Raw genomic sequence first — 15,171 nt, forward strand, 5'->3', positions numbered from 1 at the left:
GACATTGATGAGTCCTCTCTACTTCTAGAGATTGCTGTGCCGTTTTCATAGAGGTGCAGGACTTGGTATTGCATATGTAAATATGGGTAAATTGTTTAAATGTGAAGAGGCAAAAACCGTCCAGAAACTGTTTGGAGTTCAGAGGGTTAAAACATACATAAAAGCACTTCAACGGTACTTAATTTCTACTTCCACTAAGACGCTGGCGGCCTTGTTTCTGAACCAAGTCGTCCCGAATAGGCTTTCCCCACTTTAACAAGCCTATCCTGGATTACTTGAAACAGACCCAGGCCCTTTGGACAACAAAGCTCCTCTGTCTTCTGGAAGGCCAAGCACAACAGACTGTAGTTACCATTTAAAGCCTGCAGGGAAAAGTCACTGCCTTTCCCAATAAGCACCAATGAGCAGGACATAATATGCACAGAGAGTGAGATTGATGGCCAGTGATTTCTAAGAAGCCTGCCAGGATTTCGTCAGCTCACTGAAATAGACACCTGCTGTTTGGAGCCATCAACAGAAAGGCCTACAGCTCTGTCAGGCCACTAGCACAGCGTTCCTGACTGTAGAGACTGGGACTTTTTTTTTAACTTTTATTGCCTTTTTTCTGTATTTGTGGGTTCATAAACTTGTCAGAATCAGTTTGTGTATAGCAGAGATTTTGGTTTGCCGGCATTTTTACACAACACAGTGACACATAGTTCCTATAAAATGGTGCTCGGTGTAAATTCTGCTTGCACAATTTGATACAAATCTTCTACAAAGAGGTCTAGCAGGTTTGCAGAAAGTACTGTGTAACTTACATGATGACAGGTTTATGCTTTAACACTGCAGCGAAATAGTAAGAAATTATAATGCAAGCATGCCGAGTGCCTACCTGGTGAACTGTTCCATCAATTTCCACTGGAATGATAAAATCTGCATTGTTCACTGGCTGTTGGAAACAAAAACAGAAAGACACAAATAATCATTTTTATTTAATCTCCAAAGTAAATCAACACTTTGTCAGAGAGACGAAGATGATGGCAATAAATCAAAAGTGAAGATGTGTCAAAAAAGACGTGCAGACGCCACCTCAGATTCTCCTAAATAACACAACACTGTAAATAATTTCATTGCTGACCCTTCAATCACTGAAACATAGGTGCCACAGAGAGTGACAGGGCCCATATAATATCTGATTTACTTTAGTGGTTCTCACACTTGCAATGTGCATGTATTCGAGAAGCATGCTCTATGTAAGGCGTAGCACCATGGCCTACATTGGGATATTATGAGGTCATGTAAGTAAGACAGAATCACGAGATGCAAACAGAAAGTGTAAGTATGCCCTCATAAATGATGCACGTGTACTTTCGGTCGCATGTGTTGGTTCATGACACGTTGAACACCAACTGCCTGATATGAGTTTGACTGACATGTCAGTCAGTGAAACATTTTTTGTTCTGTCTGTTCTTACTCCTACTGGAATGAAGTGGCTTGAACTCAGTCTAACCATCGAATTTATTGCAAATTCAGCAGTTTTTTTTGCTTTGTGAGACATTAAATGTCTGCACCAGCCTTTTTGTTTACCTCCGGCCTACAACTCCTTAAACCGCCTCCACACAACTTTGTAGATATTCCTGGTTTGACAATCTAACAATTTGAAATGTTCAATTCAGAAGTTACTTTCCACTTGTAAAAATAAAAATGTTTTCCACAGAAAAACGACTAAGTTCTTCAAAATTGCCGACATACACTCATCAAACACTGTGATATGTGAAATCTAATGCGAACCAATTCAGCAGCTCTGCCATAAATTCTACGTTAATGAAGCGTCTTCACTTTCAGTTCTTGTTGATGTAACACGATAAATCTACTTCATCTGTATTACTGAGGTTATGGCAGATAGTTCTGGTACCAGACAGTGTTACATTTAAAAGTGTCTCTAATATTTTGCTCAGCACACTTTTATTCATGTGCTAACACATGAATAAAAGGGTTTTCTAATCATCAATCAGTCTTTCGACGCCATCAGCTAACACAATGTAACATTAGAACAGAGTCTGACCCTGTTTACGCCGAGCTAACGGCAATATCCAGTGACATCCTTAAGGACAGTCTGTGACCTGAGAAGGACTGAACACCACATGGCATTCATTACATAATTTGTCATGATGGGAGCCTTGACTTCTTCTGGCATTGATTACTTTGTTCACTGAATGCTACCTTAAAAGGTATCAAACTAATCAAAAGGAAGCCATGTAATAGCATGAACAATGTTAAACTCAATACATTTTCTAAAAGCATGTTTACATGTAATATATTAACACTAACAGATTTACACTGTTGAGCAAATTATGTGGTGAAATATTCTTTTTAAAAGTGTATATAGTTGCATTTTTTTTTCTTATAAAGCATACATGAAACTAATACTTTTTCTTCCTAGAAAATCTAATTTTATTGGCTTTGCAGAGATCTCATATAAGCTTTAGGTTGCAAGTAGCTTCTATCTCATGAAACTAGAGCACTCAAAATATGGAGTTAATTTTCAGGAAGCAATATGTAGAAGTCCTTTATGATAAATAAATTAAGCGCTTCTGGAAAAGGTGCAAATCCCGTTGCTATTTTTGACTACTTTTGTGCTATTTTTGACTTGGGTATTAGATTACATGCTTTGCAAAGAAAGCTTTACATTAGTGTGTCTACCATGCTGTCAAGATATCAAGTCAAGTCATCGCCATATGCACATAGAGCACATTCAAAGCAACAAGTTAAACCACAGTGCTTTGCAATACAGAAATAGCAGTGGTGTTAAGAATTTATTAAACAAATCCATAATAGGTTAAAAACCTACAATATCGCAGAAAAATTAAATAATCTACCTGACTAAATGAAATGTTAATGTAAAGACCATACAGTAATACTGATCATAAAAATGTAACTAAATAATTTAAATATTAACATTAAGGCCCTACAGCACAAATGTACCGATATTTACCATATTTCCCTGCCTATGTTTGAATACTAAAAAGGTGACTTCTAAATACAGCAAACAGGGTAGGCAAAAGGAACTTTTAGACCAACTAGAACACATTAAATAAATAATAATTTGATTAAATGCACAATGATTATTCTTTATATTTAAGAGTTAAGTAGAAAATGTGCAATGTCTTCTACAATGAAATATTTGCAGGATTTTTCTGAAGTAGGTCGTTATCCAGTATGAGATACTGTCTGTTTTGCAATTAAAACACCTTTTAGGAGCCAAATAGCTTTAGCATGTTAACATTCCACTTGCCATTAGACTACAGTAGAGTCAACTGTTCTGATGGCATTACAAACATGAGCTACTAATGAACATCTGCTATTGATGGACAACTGCCCAGCTCTCATTATACTCTAGCGTCGGAACACAAATTTCTAAGCACACTGAAAAAATTTAGACTCAGACTAGTTGTTCTCATTTTTAGGGAAAAATCATGAAAAAGTAACAACTACAGTGACCAATTACTAAGCTTAGCTTAAAATCTGGAGAGCAAGGGAAGCAGCAAGCCTGGTGGATTCCAGGTTACAAAATCGACTTATTTATCAGAGCCGCTGCAGAGATTTTGTTTTGTGTTTTTTTTTTAGTAATTTTATGGACTTTTTGTCTTTATTTATTTACGACAATGGAGAGAGAGACATGGAATGTGGGTGGAAGAGTGGGGGAATGATATGCAGTAAATGGCTATGAGCTGGATTCGAACCTCTGACCGCTGCACCGGGGACTATAGCTCCTGTTTATGGATCACCCGAACAGCTAGCCAAGTTATCTGGGAGCCTGCCTCTGTCTTGTTTGTACAACAATCACAGCCTAAAACAGAAATGTGTTGTTTTTTGGTGGATTAAATGTTATTTTACTTGTTTTTCTGGAGCCATCGCTGATTACTTAGCAAGCTCACAGCTATTTATGCTACTTATTTGGATCCTAGTTTTACAGGGGATATTGGGGAAGGAATATTTTTATATAATTTTTTTGTTGTAGTTTAAATTGTTAAACTCTTTTTTTTAAACAAACCTTTAAACTTAGTTATGGTCGACAACACTGCATGACTCTACCCACCAGCCCATACTGGTCAGACCCTCCCACAACGAGTTAACAAAAAACTATATACAGTATTTTCACCTGTACTATCAAACAGACACTTACAACACCACACTGAAAAATCTACTCAGGAATGGTGGAAGGAACATGATAAAGAGACCAAAGTGTTGACCCGGCCTTCCAAATCCCCAGACCCCAACTCGATTAAATATCCACAGGATGCCCCCCCACCCCACAGGACCGCTGCCAGTGTCCTGGTGCCAGACACCACAGGGCGCCCTGAGAGGTCCCGTGTCCATTGCACGACGGTTCAGATCTGTTTTAGCAGCACGAGGTAGACTTGCACAACATCAGACTGATGGTTTTAATGCTGTCACACACAGGCAAACTTACCTTAAATGAACTATGCACTAGTGTTTCATCCAAATCAATGACCACACAGATCTTCCCTGCATCATTCGATTTCATCTGTGGGAGTAGCGGCTGTGTGGGAACCTGAAGACAAAAACACGCAGTCAAGACCTGAAGAACATTTATCGCAAAGGTTGCTACCAATTAAAAAGCTCTTTTAACCTTTTATAGCATGAGCAGCAGAAGCAATATAAGCAGGATAACAGTTACTTAAAACAAAAATGACCACCTCAGTATGTTGTGGAAGTCATCCAGCTTGTTGTGTGTGTGTTTCTTGTCAGTTAAGAGATTAAATTGTGTTGTGTTTCGGTGAGGGGTTACAGGAAACTTTGGATGCTACAGCTGCTACCACGTTGATGGAACATGTAAATAACACTCTAAGGTGTCCCGTCCTTCAGCAAGTGGTCAGTGATCATGGTTCATTAATGTGATTCTGCTTCTAAAAACAAGCTGGCATGAACAAACAGGCGGCCCATAACACTGAAGCATCTGTTTGTCCGTGTAGAGTGAACCACCACGTGAGCATAATGACAGAACAGGAATTTGACACACATACCACATAATATGCCAAGTGGAGATCTGTAACTTATTCACTGCCACTACTGGCGGTACAGTCTAACTGATGTAAAAATAGACCACGAACATTTGCCTCGAAAAGGATTATTTTACGTTTTGCCCACAGTTCTGAAGAAGTAGTTCACTGTGAAGGCGCAAAGGCATAATACCTGCTCTGTTGGTGGAATGCAGTAGTCGCATTCACAAAGCTCACAGGATTCATCGTCACTCTCCTCTTCTGAATGCCTGGTTTGTTCGGAGGCCTTGTTATCCTCAGTCCTTTTGACCGCCACATCCCCTCCCTCGATTTTGGCATGTTTTGAGACACTGTGAATAATATCTGAAGGGAGTTTTAGTTGTCTTGAACCTTCATTCAACATACAGTCCTCATCGACTGTTTCTTCCACAACAGAGCAGTTCAGTTCAATGACTTCAGTAATTTGAAACGTGACCGTTTTGCACTCCTGTGGGTTGGCCTGTTCTTCTTCCAGAGATACAAGAGCATCTTTTCTCTTGTTCCTAGAAGCATCGTATGATCTTTCTCCCACAATAAATCCATTCAAGGCTTGCTGAATAGATGACTGAATGCTTTTAATCTGATAGGCATAGTAGTCCTCGACATCCAGCTCACAAAACTCTCCAATTTCTTCATCATCTATAAGTGACCAATAGGGCTCCATCTCTGAGCATGCAATAAATACGTCGTCTTCAGGCGCAGGCTCATCTTTGTCATCAGCAGCAGTTAACTCAGTCTCATCACTTGTACAGGTTACACCACCAAGAGATTCATACTTCTCTTGAGTATCATAAACCTCCTCTTCATAAGCATCACCTTCAACAGAGATTTCCTTGGCACATGGTGCGCACATACTCTCCTCGTTACCAGTGGACAGGCAGGCCTCATCTTCTTCATTACAGACTTCAGAAACATCTAATGCACAAGGTTCTTCATCATCCTCTGCTTCGTCACTGTTCTCTGTGTAACTGGCTAGGGTCTCTGCTTCGTTTTCTTCATCTTCATCTCCAGTTAAACTTGATTCTGATTGTCCGATCCACTCCTCGTCTCTCTGGCCTGTATCTTCCTCACTGCTCTCCTCGTGTGCATCCTCTGAACACACATCGGTTTGTGGTACATTTATTTCCTCGTTTACTTCTTCACTTTTGTACATATTTTTGGCTTTATGCATCTGTGCCTCTTCTTCAAGATACAGGTGGTCATGGATATCTCCCCCATCAAAGCAGGAGATGTAACGCTGCTTTTGTGCAAACATGTGTCTGTGGTAGTCAGCTCTGTCAAACAAGTCAAAGTAATCCTCAATAACAATATCAACAGAAGGAGTTTTCTGTTGGTCCTCATTACTTTTGTTAATGCTACTTTGCTGTATTTCTTCATCTTCTTCAAAAGACTCCCACTGCGTCTGTTCATCACTTGAATCTTCCTGAGCACCTTTTTCAGATTCTCCAGATGAATCGGAGCAGGGATCACAAGGAATACTGCCATCTGGACAAGTCTTGAAGGATTTGGTTTCCACAGAAGAGCAATCTGAGGAACCGTCTTCCTCAGAGCAGAAGCTGTTCTCATAGTTGCGCTCTGATTGATGAGTGGGTTCGAACTCTTGGCTTGTTTCAGAGTTATCATTTCCACATAGCTCACTGGGATCTGCAGACATGTCTGATGTACTAACTTGCTGTGAGTTTTCTTTAGTGTACACATGGGTCTCAAAGAAATCCCCTACACAGGGGCTGTCTTCACTGTCTTCTGCTGATCTGGAGGACTCTTCATCACTAGGCTCCAACTCATTTTGTTCACCTTCATAGCTATCGTCATCATCATCATCATCATCATCATTATTTGTGCATTCAGTTTGATTTTGATTTTCGTCATACTCACAATATTCACCACCACAATCCAATGAGTCCCCTGAGTCAGAGATGATAGACATTTCACATTGCTCAAAGTCCTCTGTTGATGTGTCTGGCTCGGAGTCAAAGGACTCACACTGCTGATGTGATAGCTCGTATTGTAGGTGTTCTGTGCATTCTGGCCCCAAATTAGACATTTCATACTGACCAAAACTGCCACAGCTGACTTCCAATTCATCTGGTTCAAAGTCAGAAGACTCCGACTGCTGATCTGTGGGCATACATTGTTGAAATAATTGAAGGTGTTCTGCACACTGTTCACAGCAAGGACTACATTTGGAAGCTAAGCTATGATTAGCACAGTGCTCAGAGGACTTGCAAGGTTTAAAACACTCACAGTGTTGAGCACATTTGTCAAATGGTTGGCTTAACCCTGATGTCTCACACTTATCGAGGGTTTGGTCGGACTCAAAAAATCCGTTGCTTGCTGAACGCTGCTCAAAGATCTCAGCATGTCCATTGCAATATGTGCAAGATTCAGTCTCATCTGTGTTGATGTTGCAGGGTTCCAGACAAAGGACAGAAGGGTCCATGTCTCCGTTGATGGGCTGCTCATGGTATTCCACAAAGACCTTCATGCCTTGATTAGCACTTTCCTTCAAAGGGATGGTTAAATCTGCAGCTTCTGTTAATTTAGAGGCCTGGCATTGTTCAGTAAGCATGGCTTCAGTAGATGACCCCCCTTCTCCTTTGCTTTGTTCAGAGTTTTCCAAATACATGAGGAAATTATTTCTCAATCTGGACTAAGCTTCCTCCAAGTAGTTACTCCATGCATTGGTTCGTGCTGAGTACAAATCCAAATGGCAGGTAGGTAACTGTCAGGTCCATTCAGAGTGGGTATTCACAGAGCTGTGGGGGGAGTCACTGAGACCACGGCCCGCCCAAGACAGTAACAGCAACAGGAGCAGTGTGCTCCTGACATGACAGGTTGTCACAACCAAAACTGAGACTAGCACTTGACTCGACCCTCCCTTTGCCAAAGACCAAGCAATTTATTTTGGGGGCTTGGAAAGACGTGACAAATAACTTCTGGAATATCAAATCTCTATAAAAGGCTGAACTAAGGCATAAATCTGAAACTGACACCTGAGACCGTCTTGACCACTTGATCTTCAGACCTCAACTGCCAAAAGCCATCTTGATTTCTGAGAATACACTCACTTTAACCGTGGGGGGTTTTGTCAATTGTCCAAAGACTTGTATGTAAAGCAGTAGTGGCTTGTCAATAATCAAGCAGTAAGACTTACATCATGTTTTGTATCAAACATCCATCATGCACAGCAAACGTCCTTTGCACAAAGCCTCTATTGATTCATTTATAAACTACTGAATAATCTGTCATTCTGTTTGTGCATTCAAACCCTCATGAATGTACGGAAGGTCTGCTGACAGCACATGCTCTTACAATCACTCCTGATACCGGGTACTGTACTATATGTATCTCCAGTAAGTCAAAGGGCCTACCCTGTCATGTGTCCTGCTCAGTGGTGCCTCTGTAGTAGCTGTTCTTAGGTTTTGCAAAATAGTTATCTTCAGATCACACACACATTTTTGCAATGCTTCCTTGCTCCTTATAACTCCCTGACTGATGCACAAACATGGAGCACTTTTCACCTTGCCATACATAATAGCTCAGGAGAGACGCTCTTGTAAACATGAAAAGCTCTGAGCCAAGAAAGCATGTGTTTCCTCCATCAAACGAGTGTCAATCATGCTGACCACATGCTGCTCAAAAGACGAGGGAGGTGGGAGAAAGATGATATCTCACGGAAGAGTGAGCGGGGGACGCTAAGAGATGAACTTACTTTTGACAGAGTCCCATTTTCTTCTACCAAGAGCGGGGCGTTGTGTTTTGCTGAAGGGGGCTCGGTTTCTTTGTGACACAGACAGCAGAAGAGGCTGTGGAAAAGGCCTCTGCTGCGATGCTTCTTTGAGACAGAAACTTCACTGGAACCTGGATCATAAGGAGACAGACAGAGGATACAGTGTTACAACAATTCTTCTCAATAGCTAGTTTCAGTACCTCAGCTGATATTGATATTAATGTTCATTGTTCTTGTATTTGTCTTCCGTCTTTTTCATTTTAAAACCTACACACCTCGACAAGTGGAACTGATTTACGATCACTGTGTGTGTGTGTCAGGTAACATAAAATTACAACTGTAAATCAAAAGTGGCACCAGCCTTATTGCAATTTGTTTTGTATAACTGTGCAATTTTACTGACTTGGAAATTCCAGTGACTGCATTTCAATCTGACAGATAGATACCATGATGTCAGTATTGGCTCCCTATGCTCATTCAGTACATCCGATCTGCGCATCCCTCCAGCTGTTCTGTCAGTAGGACCCCTACTGTGTCCTGCCAAGTTGTTTGGCTATTTTAACTACCCATTGCATAAGAAAGTGCAGGTATATATTTCAGCCCCAAAATAGTCAGGTGGAGATGTCCTGTGTCAGTTGGTTTTCCAGCATATATTTTGTTGATTTAAATACCGAGAATTTGCTTAAAGAAATCACATTTGTTTATTTGTCTCTAAAAGTTCTTTTCAAAGTTTGAGACTAAGGTCGTCCAATCAGATGAAGCTTGGAGAAAAGATAGTCTTTCATTCATTCATTAGTTTGTCTGAATTCTTGGATGCCTATTAGATTGTGATTGCATTATTCATTCCCATAGACCACTGAACAACTGAGCTGAGATAGCCTAATATTAAAGCTCAATATAACTTTACACTAAGACATAAAAATCTGTTTGTACTAAGGCATTTAGTAGTTTCTGACTCAGAGAAATCGAAGAAAAACAGTAAAAATGTATCTAAAAACTGCTCTTTCACCAAGTAATCTTTTGATAACTAAGATTTATTTTCACTTTCACTCACGAAGCCTCCTTTGAAACAGTTTAGAGCCCTCCTGGGGAGGTTCACCGCCCAACCTCTAGTCTTGAAAGTCCCTGTCTCTCTCTACTAACCATGTCGATACAGACAGTCCCAAGCTGCAAGTTAATAGGATCAGTTTCTTGGGTTAGTCACATATAAAAGCCCAGAAATTGTAGTTTGTGTTTCTGAGACTGTCATCAATACATCTGAAGTTTCAAGGCTAAAAAGCTCAACCATGGTGTTGACTGCCTATTTCGCTAATATTGTATCTTCCAGCATATAGAAAAAAATCACCACATGGACATGTTACCAAGGTAAAAAAAAAAAACCTGATTTTCACAGAACGTAGCCTTGAAGCACTTCCAGTATACCTCATGTAACTGCAGTACACACTTTGTTTACAAAGGAACATTAAGTGTGATTATTGTTGTTTAAAAAACAACATATTTTACATTTTTTTAATTTCAAATAACAGTGTTACATTAAAAAAGAAAGTTGCATGGTAAAAGCACTACATTAGATCACTGCAAAAATGTACCATACGTGAAAAAGATGTTCACTGTAAAGTTCTAATACTACTTCAAAAGTCAAAAAAGAAGCAAAACTTTTGTTTGTGTTTGGTTACACATGATGTGGTAACGTCGCCCAATTTATAGCACACTACCTTTTATATCTGCTAACATCATCACCCCCAGCAGGAACCACTATTGGCACACGCAGGTGGTAGAAAACATCTCATCAGCTGGTGTCACAGCGACGAGCGCCAGTGTTTACAAAGAAAGAAACATCTCTGACAAATTAGCTGAGTCTTGATGGCCAGTCAGAGCTGTCAGCTAAAGCATTAGCATGCCGCACAGACAGGACTAAATCTGTTGCCTCAGCATGGTGCATATCATGGACCTGTCAGACTGCTTTGAGTGTAAATGTGTGATGATTGCGAAAGAAGCACAGATGGGCTATGGGTACCTTGTTGAGCGAACAACAAACGAAGCAACGGGCAGTGAAAACTAATTTCTGTGTGAACAGTACTGGATGTGTCACCAGAATGGACACAAAGATTAAAAAGCCAAACATTAAGTTGCTTTTTTTTTTTTTTTTAAATTCTGCTTTTGTTTGTTTTGTGTGATGACAAATGATGAATATTGCTGGGACCAAACAAGCAACTTGGTGGCATTGCTTTGACCTTAAGGACATTTTGATGAGCATATTTTTCTATTTTAGACAATTTCACAGACAAAAAAAAAAACATTTCCAGGAAAACTATTGGCCAAATGAATCAATGAACACCAAGTTCCAACACCATACTCTTTATTGACTGTTTATCTGGATGTATAGACCAGTTGGTGCCAGCGTTGTAGCCTGGATGGCAGGAATGAATTTCAATCGTGAAACACACAGACAAGACACTAAAAGGCTTCCTCTATTAATTAAATTATGATGAAAACAAGTGGGATGACAGAAACTGCAATTATTTATTATTATGTCACCTCTCAAGCTGTAAAAAACATTAATTCCTTGTAAATTGGTATACTTAATGAATTTAATACTACCTTGACCTCGACAAGCAGCAGGAAATAAATGAATCAACCAATTAAAAATGATTGATTCCTTAAATAGTAGCAATGATGAGTTTGATCTTTGAACAAAGTAAAATTTATTACATGCTATTTTTATAAGGATCAACTGCCCCTGCTATTTATTAAGAAAATACATTTAATATTTAGGTTGCATAAATTAAGCAAAGCAGCTCCAAACCTGACACTGACATGTCTCTGTAATAAATAAGCATGTTGTGTGATAAAGCTGTCTGTTATTGTAACAATTTCAGAATTATTAGGGCAAAAGCTGGCTTTAAGCACACACCTAGGGTATATAAAACTAAGAATCCTGAAAATATAGTAACAACTAAATACATTAGATGAAGAAAAAGTGCTTCAAAAGTTGAATTACTGTATATGTGTGCACGACTACCTTAAATCACACCAAGCAGTGCTACTTTATAGCAACCTTTATTGACCTTTCTATTTGGCCCACTTTCAGCTGCATCCCTGAACAAGTCTGACCTACTTTAGACAGCTAGTCCCTATGGCTTAGGCCTGTTGACTGCTTCATTCAACTGGGGCTGAAGGAGGCCGATGCCACTGGAGAGCGATCATTATGAACAGGGCATGCTGGCTCTGGACATGCCCCTCTTGGTCCCTCGATGAAAGGTTTGTGAGCAAAACGTGTTGAAGGAGCAGGCAGGTGAAGACGGTTAAAAAAGACCTCAGTGCCCAGAGCATTACCTCTCCTGAGGGTGCTTAAAATAGCCCGCTATAGCAGCTGGCGACAGCGGTTAATGATGAGATCCTATGTATACGTGTGCATAGTGCAGCAAGCTCACAGCAGGCCATAAACAGACACAAACAAAAACTTTGTTGTGTCACTTACAACACACAGCAGGAAATAGCAAAAGCTGTGTGTTTACACTGTGCAGTATCACTTCAGTGCTCTTATAGAAAACTGAATTAAGTTAAACTGACACTGTATACTCTGCAACGTCGTATAATTCCCAAAGCCTCCTAAGTACCATCATGCTTACAGGGCAAATGTCAACATAAACACAATCCCAGGCTGCACATGGAGCAGTGGAGAGGTCACAAAGCACCAACCACAGAATCTGTTTATAGCTAACATTCTGTGGGGATGACAAGGAAAAGCGTACTATTAAAAGGAGCATTTCTATTCAGCTATGTCACATCCAGACAAGTCTTCTGCCTGAGGACTACAAGCTAAATCACCGGGAGTACCGGGAAAGTGTTTAAAAGAAAGGAACATCCAGACATGTTTTTCTCTTTTTAGTCATGTTAGTCATGAAATGTTTAAAACAAAAAAAGACTTTAAAAGATCTAAGGCAAGCAGCTCTTACAGTACATACAGATACATACATATCTATGCTGACCAGGCATTTCTAATATTTGCTACCCATGTGCCACGCTAAAACGTGAACTTAAACCATATTTGACGTTCTGCATGTTTAGTATATAAATAAATGATTTTAAAATCCAGCTGCTAAAATGTATGTTACACTCTGACCGTGTGATTGCTAAGATGCTGGAAAAAATACCAGGAGAAGTAGTGAAGTTCATGCAAGTCAGCTGACGACGAAGCCAGAGAAGTTCAATGCATCATATTCAAGCTGCAGTGTTAAAACTGTGAGCAAATAGTGTGTCTTTTCGCTGTATATATTACAAATACATATAAATAAGAACCAAAAATGAGTTGAAAAAAGTTTTCACAGTCATGTATTCACAGTGTCAACAGAAAACAATAAAGGCCGGCAGCATCTCTGTGACTCAGTGTTCAGACAAGCTTAATATGTGGTTATATGTGCACTATGTGCAGGTCTAAGGCATGCGGTGCAGAGCTGTTTTGCAGGCCGTGGCTTACAGGCAGCTCTGCAGCTGCATTCAGTCGCATGTCACGCTTTTCTCGCTTGCTTTCAACAGCGTCAAGCTCACTTTGGACAGCACATTCTCACACACTGTTAAACATTTTGGCTGCACTGGCTGCCTGCTCCAAACACCATGAAAATCATGAACCATGGTTTCCCATGTCCTGTCCTCTTAAACCCTGACCTATGATCAGCAAATTTTATAATTAGGTCAATGAACAAAATACAACAAATTTAAAACTCTTCTTGCTTGATGAATTCTATACACTTCCATACTGGCAGGAACTCATCTATACATTCATGACAGTCTCGCTGTGCTGTGTGCTCCTGTCGGCTCTAGGCTGTTAGTCCAAAGAGACACTGAGACATATGTGATGCATCTTCAGTTGTGAGGAAGATTGTGGGAAAGAATGGGTAACAAAATCATGTTGTCTTTGCATACTGCAAAAGGAGACCACATGACATCATATATGTAAATTATACATACAATATATGGGTATTGGAACGCACCCTGAGTATCAAAACTGCTCTTCAGAAAACCTCTGGGTGATATCGCAGACAGTTCATCCATCTTTATAAACGGCCAACAGTGTGGACTAAAGAGGTGGATTAACTGAGCATTACATTACCACCCCTAAAGTCCAACTAGAGATGGCTAAAAATAAAGTAAGTGGCATGGGTGCACCCATTGACTTGATACAACGGGAAGCAGCAGTAAATAGGACTTAAAAGCAATGATAGGCAGTTTAACAAAATAAGAATACTTGCATGGTAGTGTAGCTGTGATGTAGAGAGTTCACTGATGCATTCATTACCCGACTGGCCACTGCTAAAGAGATTCTTGGCTTACTGCTACTGTTACTAATCAAAAGTTTAGAGTCACTTAGAAATGTCCTTATTTTTGAAAGAAAAGCAAGACTTTTACCAATGAAGATAACAATAAATTAAGCAGAAATACAGTCTAGACATTGTTAATGTGGTAAATGAATATTCTAGCTGGAAACGGCCGGTTTTTAATGGAATACCTACATAGGGGCACAGAGGAGCATTTCCAGCAACCATCACTCCTGTGCTCTAATGCTACATTGTGTTAGCTAATGGTGTTGAAAGGCTCACTGATGATTAGAAAACCCTTGTGCAATTATGTTAGCACATGAATAAAAGTGTGAGTTTACATGTAAAACATGAAATTACCTGTGCGATCCCAAACTTTTGAACAGTAGTGTACATGTCAATCTATGTACAATAGACTTTAGACTTCATCTAATAGTCTTTTTGTGTTCAGAAGTGGACTAAAGCATTGAACAGCAGAGAGCACAACATCCACTGTGAAGACAGCGTCTCGCACAAATGGCCTCTGCAGCATTAACAGTTTCTCACTAAGCAGCTCCATCAATATGTTTGAATCCTGATATGCAGGTGGCTCATCTACGAGGTATGTCGGAGCAGTGGCAACCTTTTCACACCGACACTCGACGAGCATTTAAGTGCTCCACACTGATCACATCCTCCGCGACCAGATTCAGAAAAGCAGTGGGGATATTACAGATTCACTTTAGCAGCGATTTTATAATTTATCGCTAATTTGACATTTGTCACTGCAGCTAGATTCCTCAATTGCACATTACTTCCTCCTCGTACCTCCATTTAATCAGTGCCACATGTATAATTAGGAAGCAGAAATGAGTAAGAAGCAAACTGCTCTGCAACATTCCTCACACTTCCCTGTCCAAGTCGGCTCAGACACTGATAATGAGGTTACAGCATTTCCAAGGGGCAGCAATGACCTCGCGCCACATCAGCATGTTTCAGCCTACTTAGTTGAAAGCAGGCTTATCTGGGACCCTTTCAGGCTAGGCATGCCTGTGTGCCTGGCTGTTTCTATTTCTATCCAGACGTAGAAAGAATGAGG

At 40.1% G+C, this 15,171-nt stretch overlaps 1 protein-coding gene across 1 annotated transcript in view; it reads right to left on the reverse strand.

Annotated features, from left to right (window-relative positions):
• The window catches only part of LOC110949674 (carboxy-terminal domain RNA polymerase II polypeptide A small phosphatase 1-like), a 37,563-nt gene that overhangs the window by 6,553 nt on the left and 15,839 nt on the right, over positions 1–15,171 (reverse strand). The window contains exons 2-4 of the mRNA XM_022191838.2: positions 8,758–8,906; positions 4,457–4,558; positions 875–931 (exon numbers count right to left, since the gene is read on the reverse strand). Of these exons, the coding sequence (XP_022047530.1) occupies positions 875–931; positions 4,457–4,558; positions 8,758–8,906 (308 nt within the window). The remainder of the gene's footprint in view (positions 1–874; positions 932–4,456; positions 4,559–8,757; positions 8,907–15,171) is intronic.

This window comes from Acanthochromis polyacanthus, chromosome 14, assembly GCF_021347895.1.
Source record: "Acanthochromis polyacanthus isolate Apoly-LR-REF ecotype Palm Island chromosome 14, KAUST_Apoly_ChrSc, whole genome shotgun sequence".
In the NCBI taxonomy this organism is placed as follows: Eukaryota; Metazoa; Chordata; class Actinopteri; family Pomacentridae; genus Acanthochromis; species Acanthochromis polyacanthus.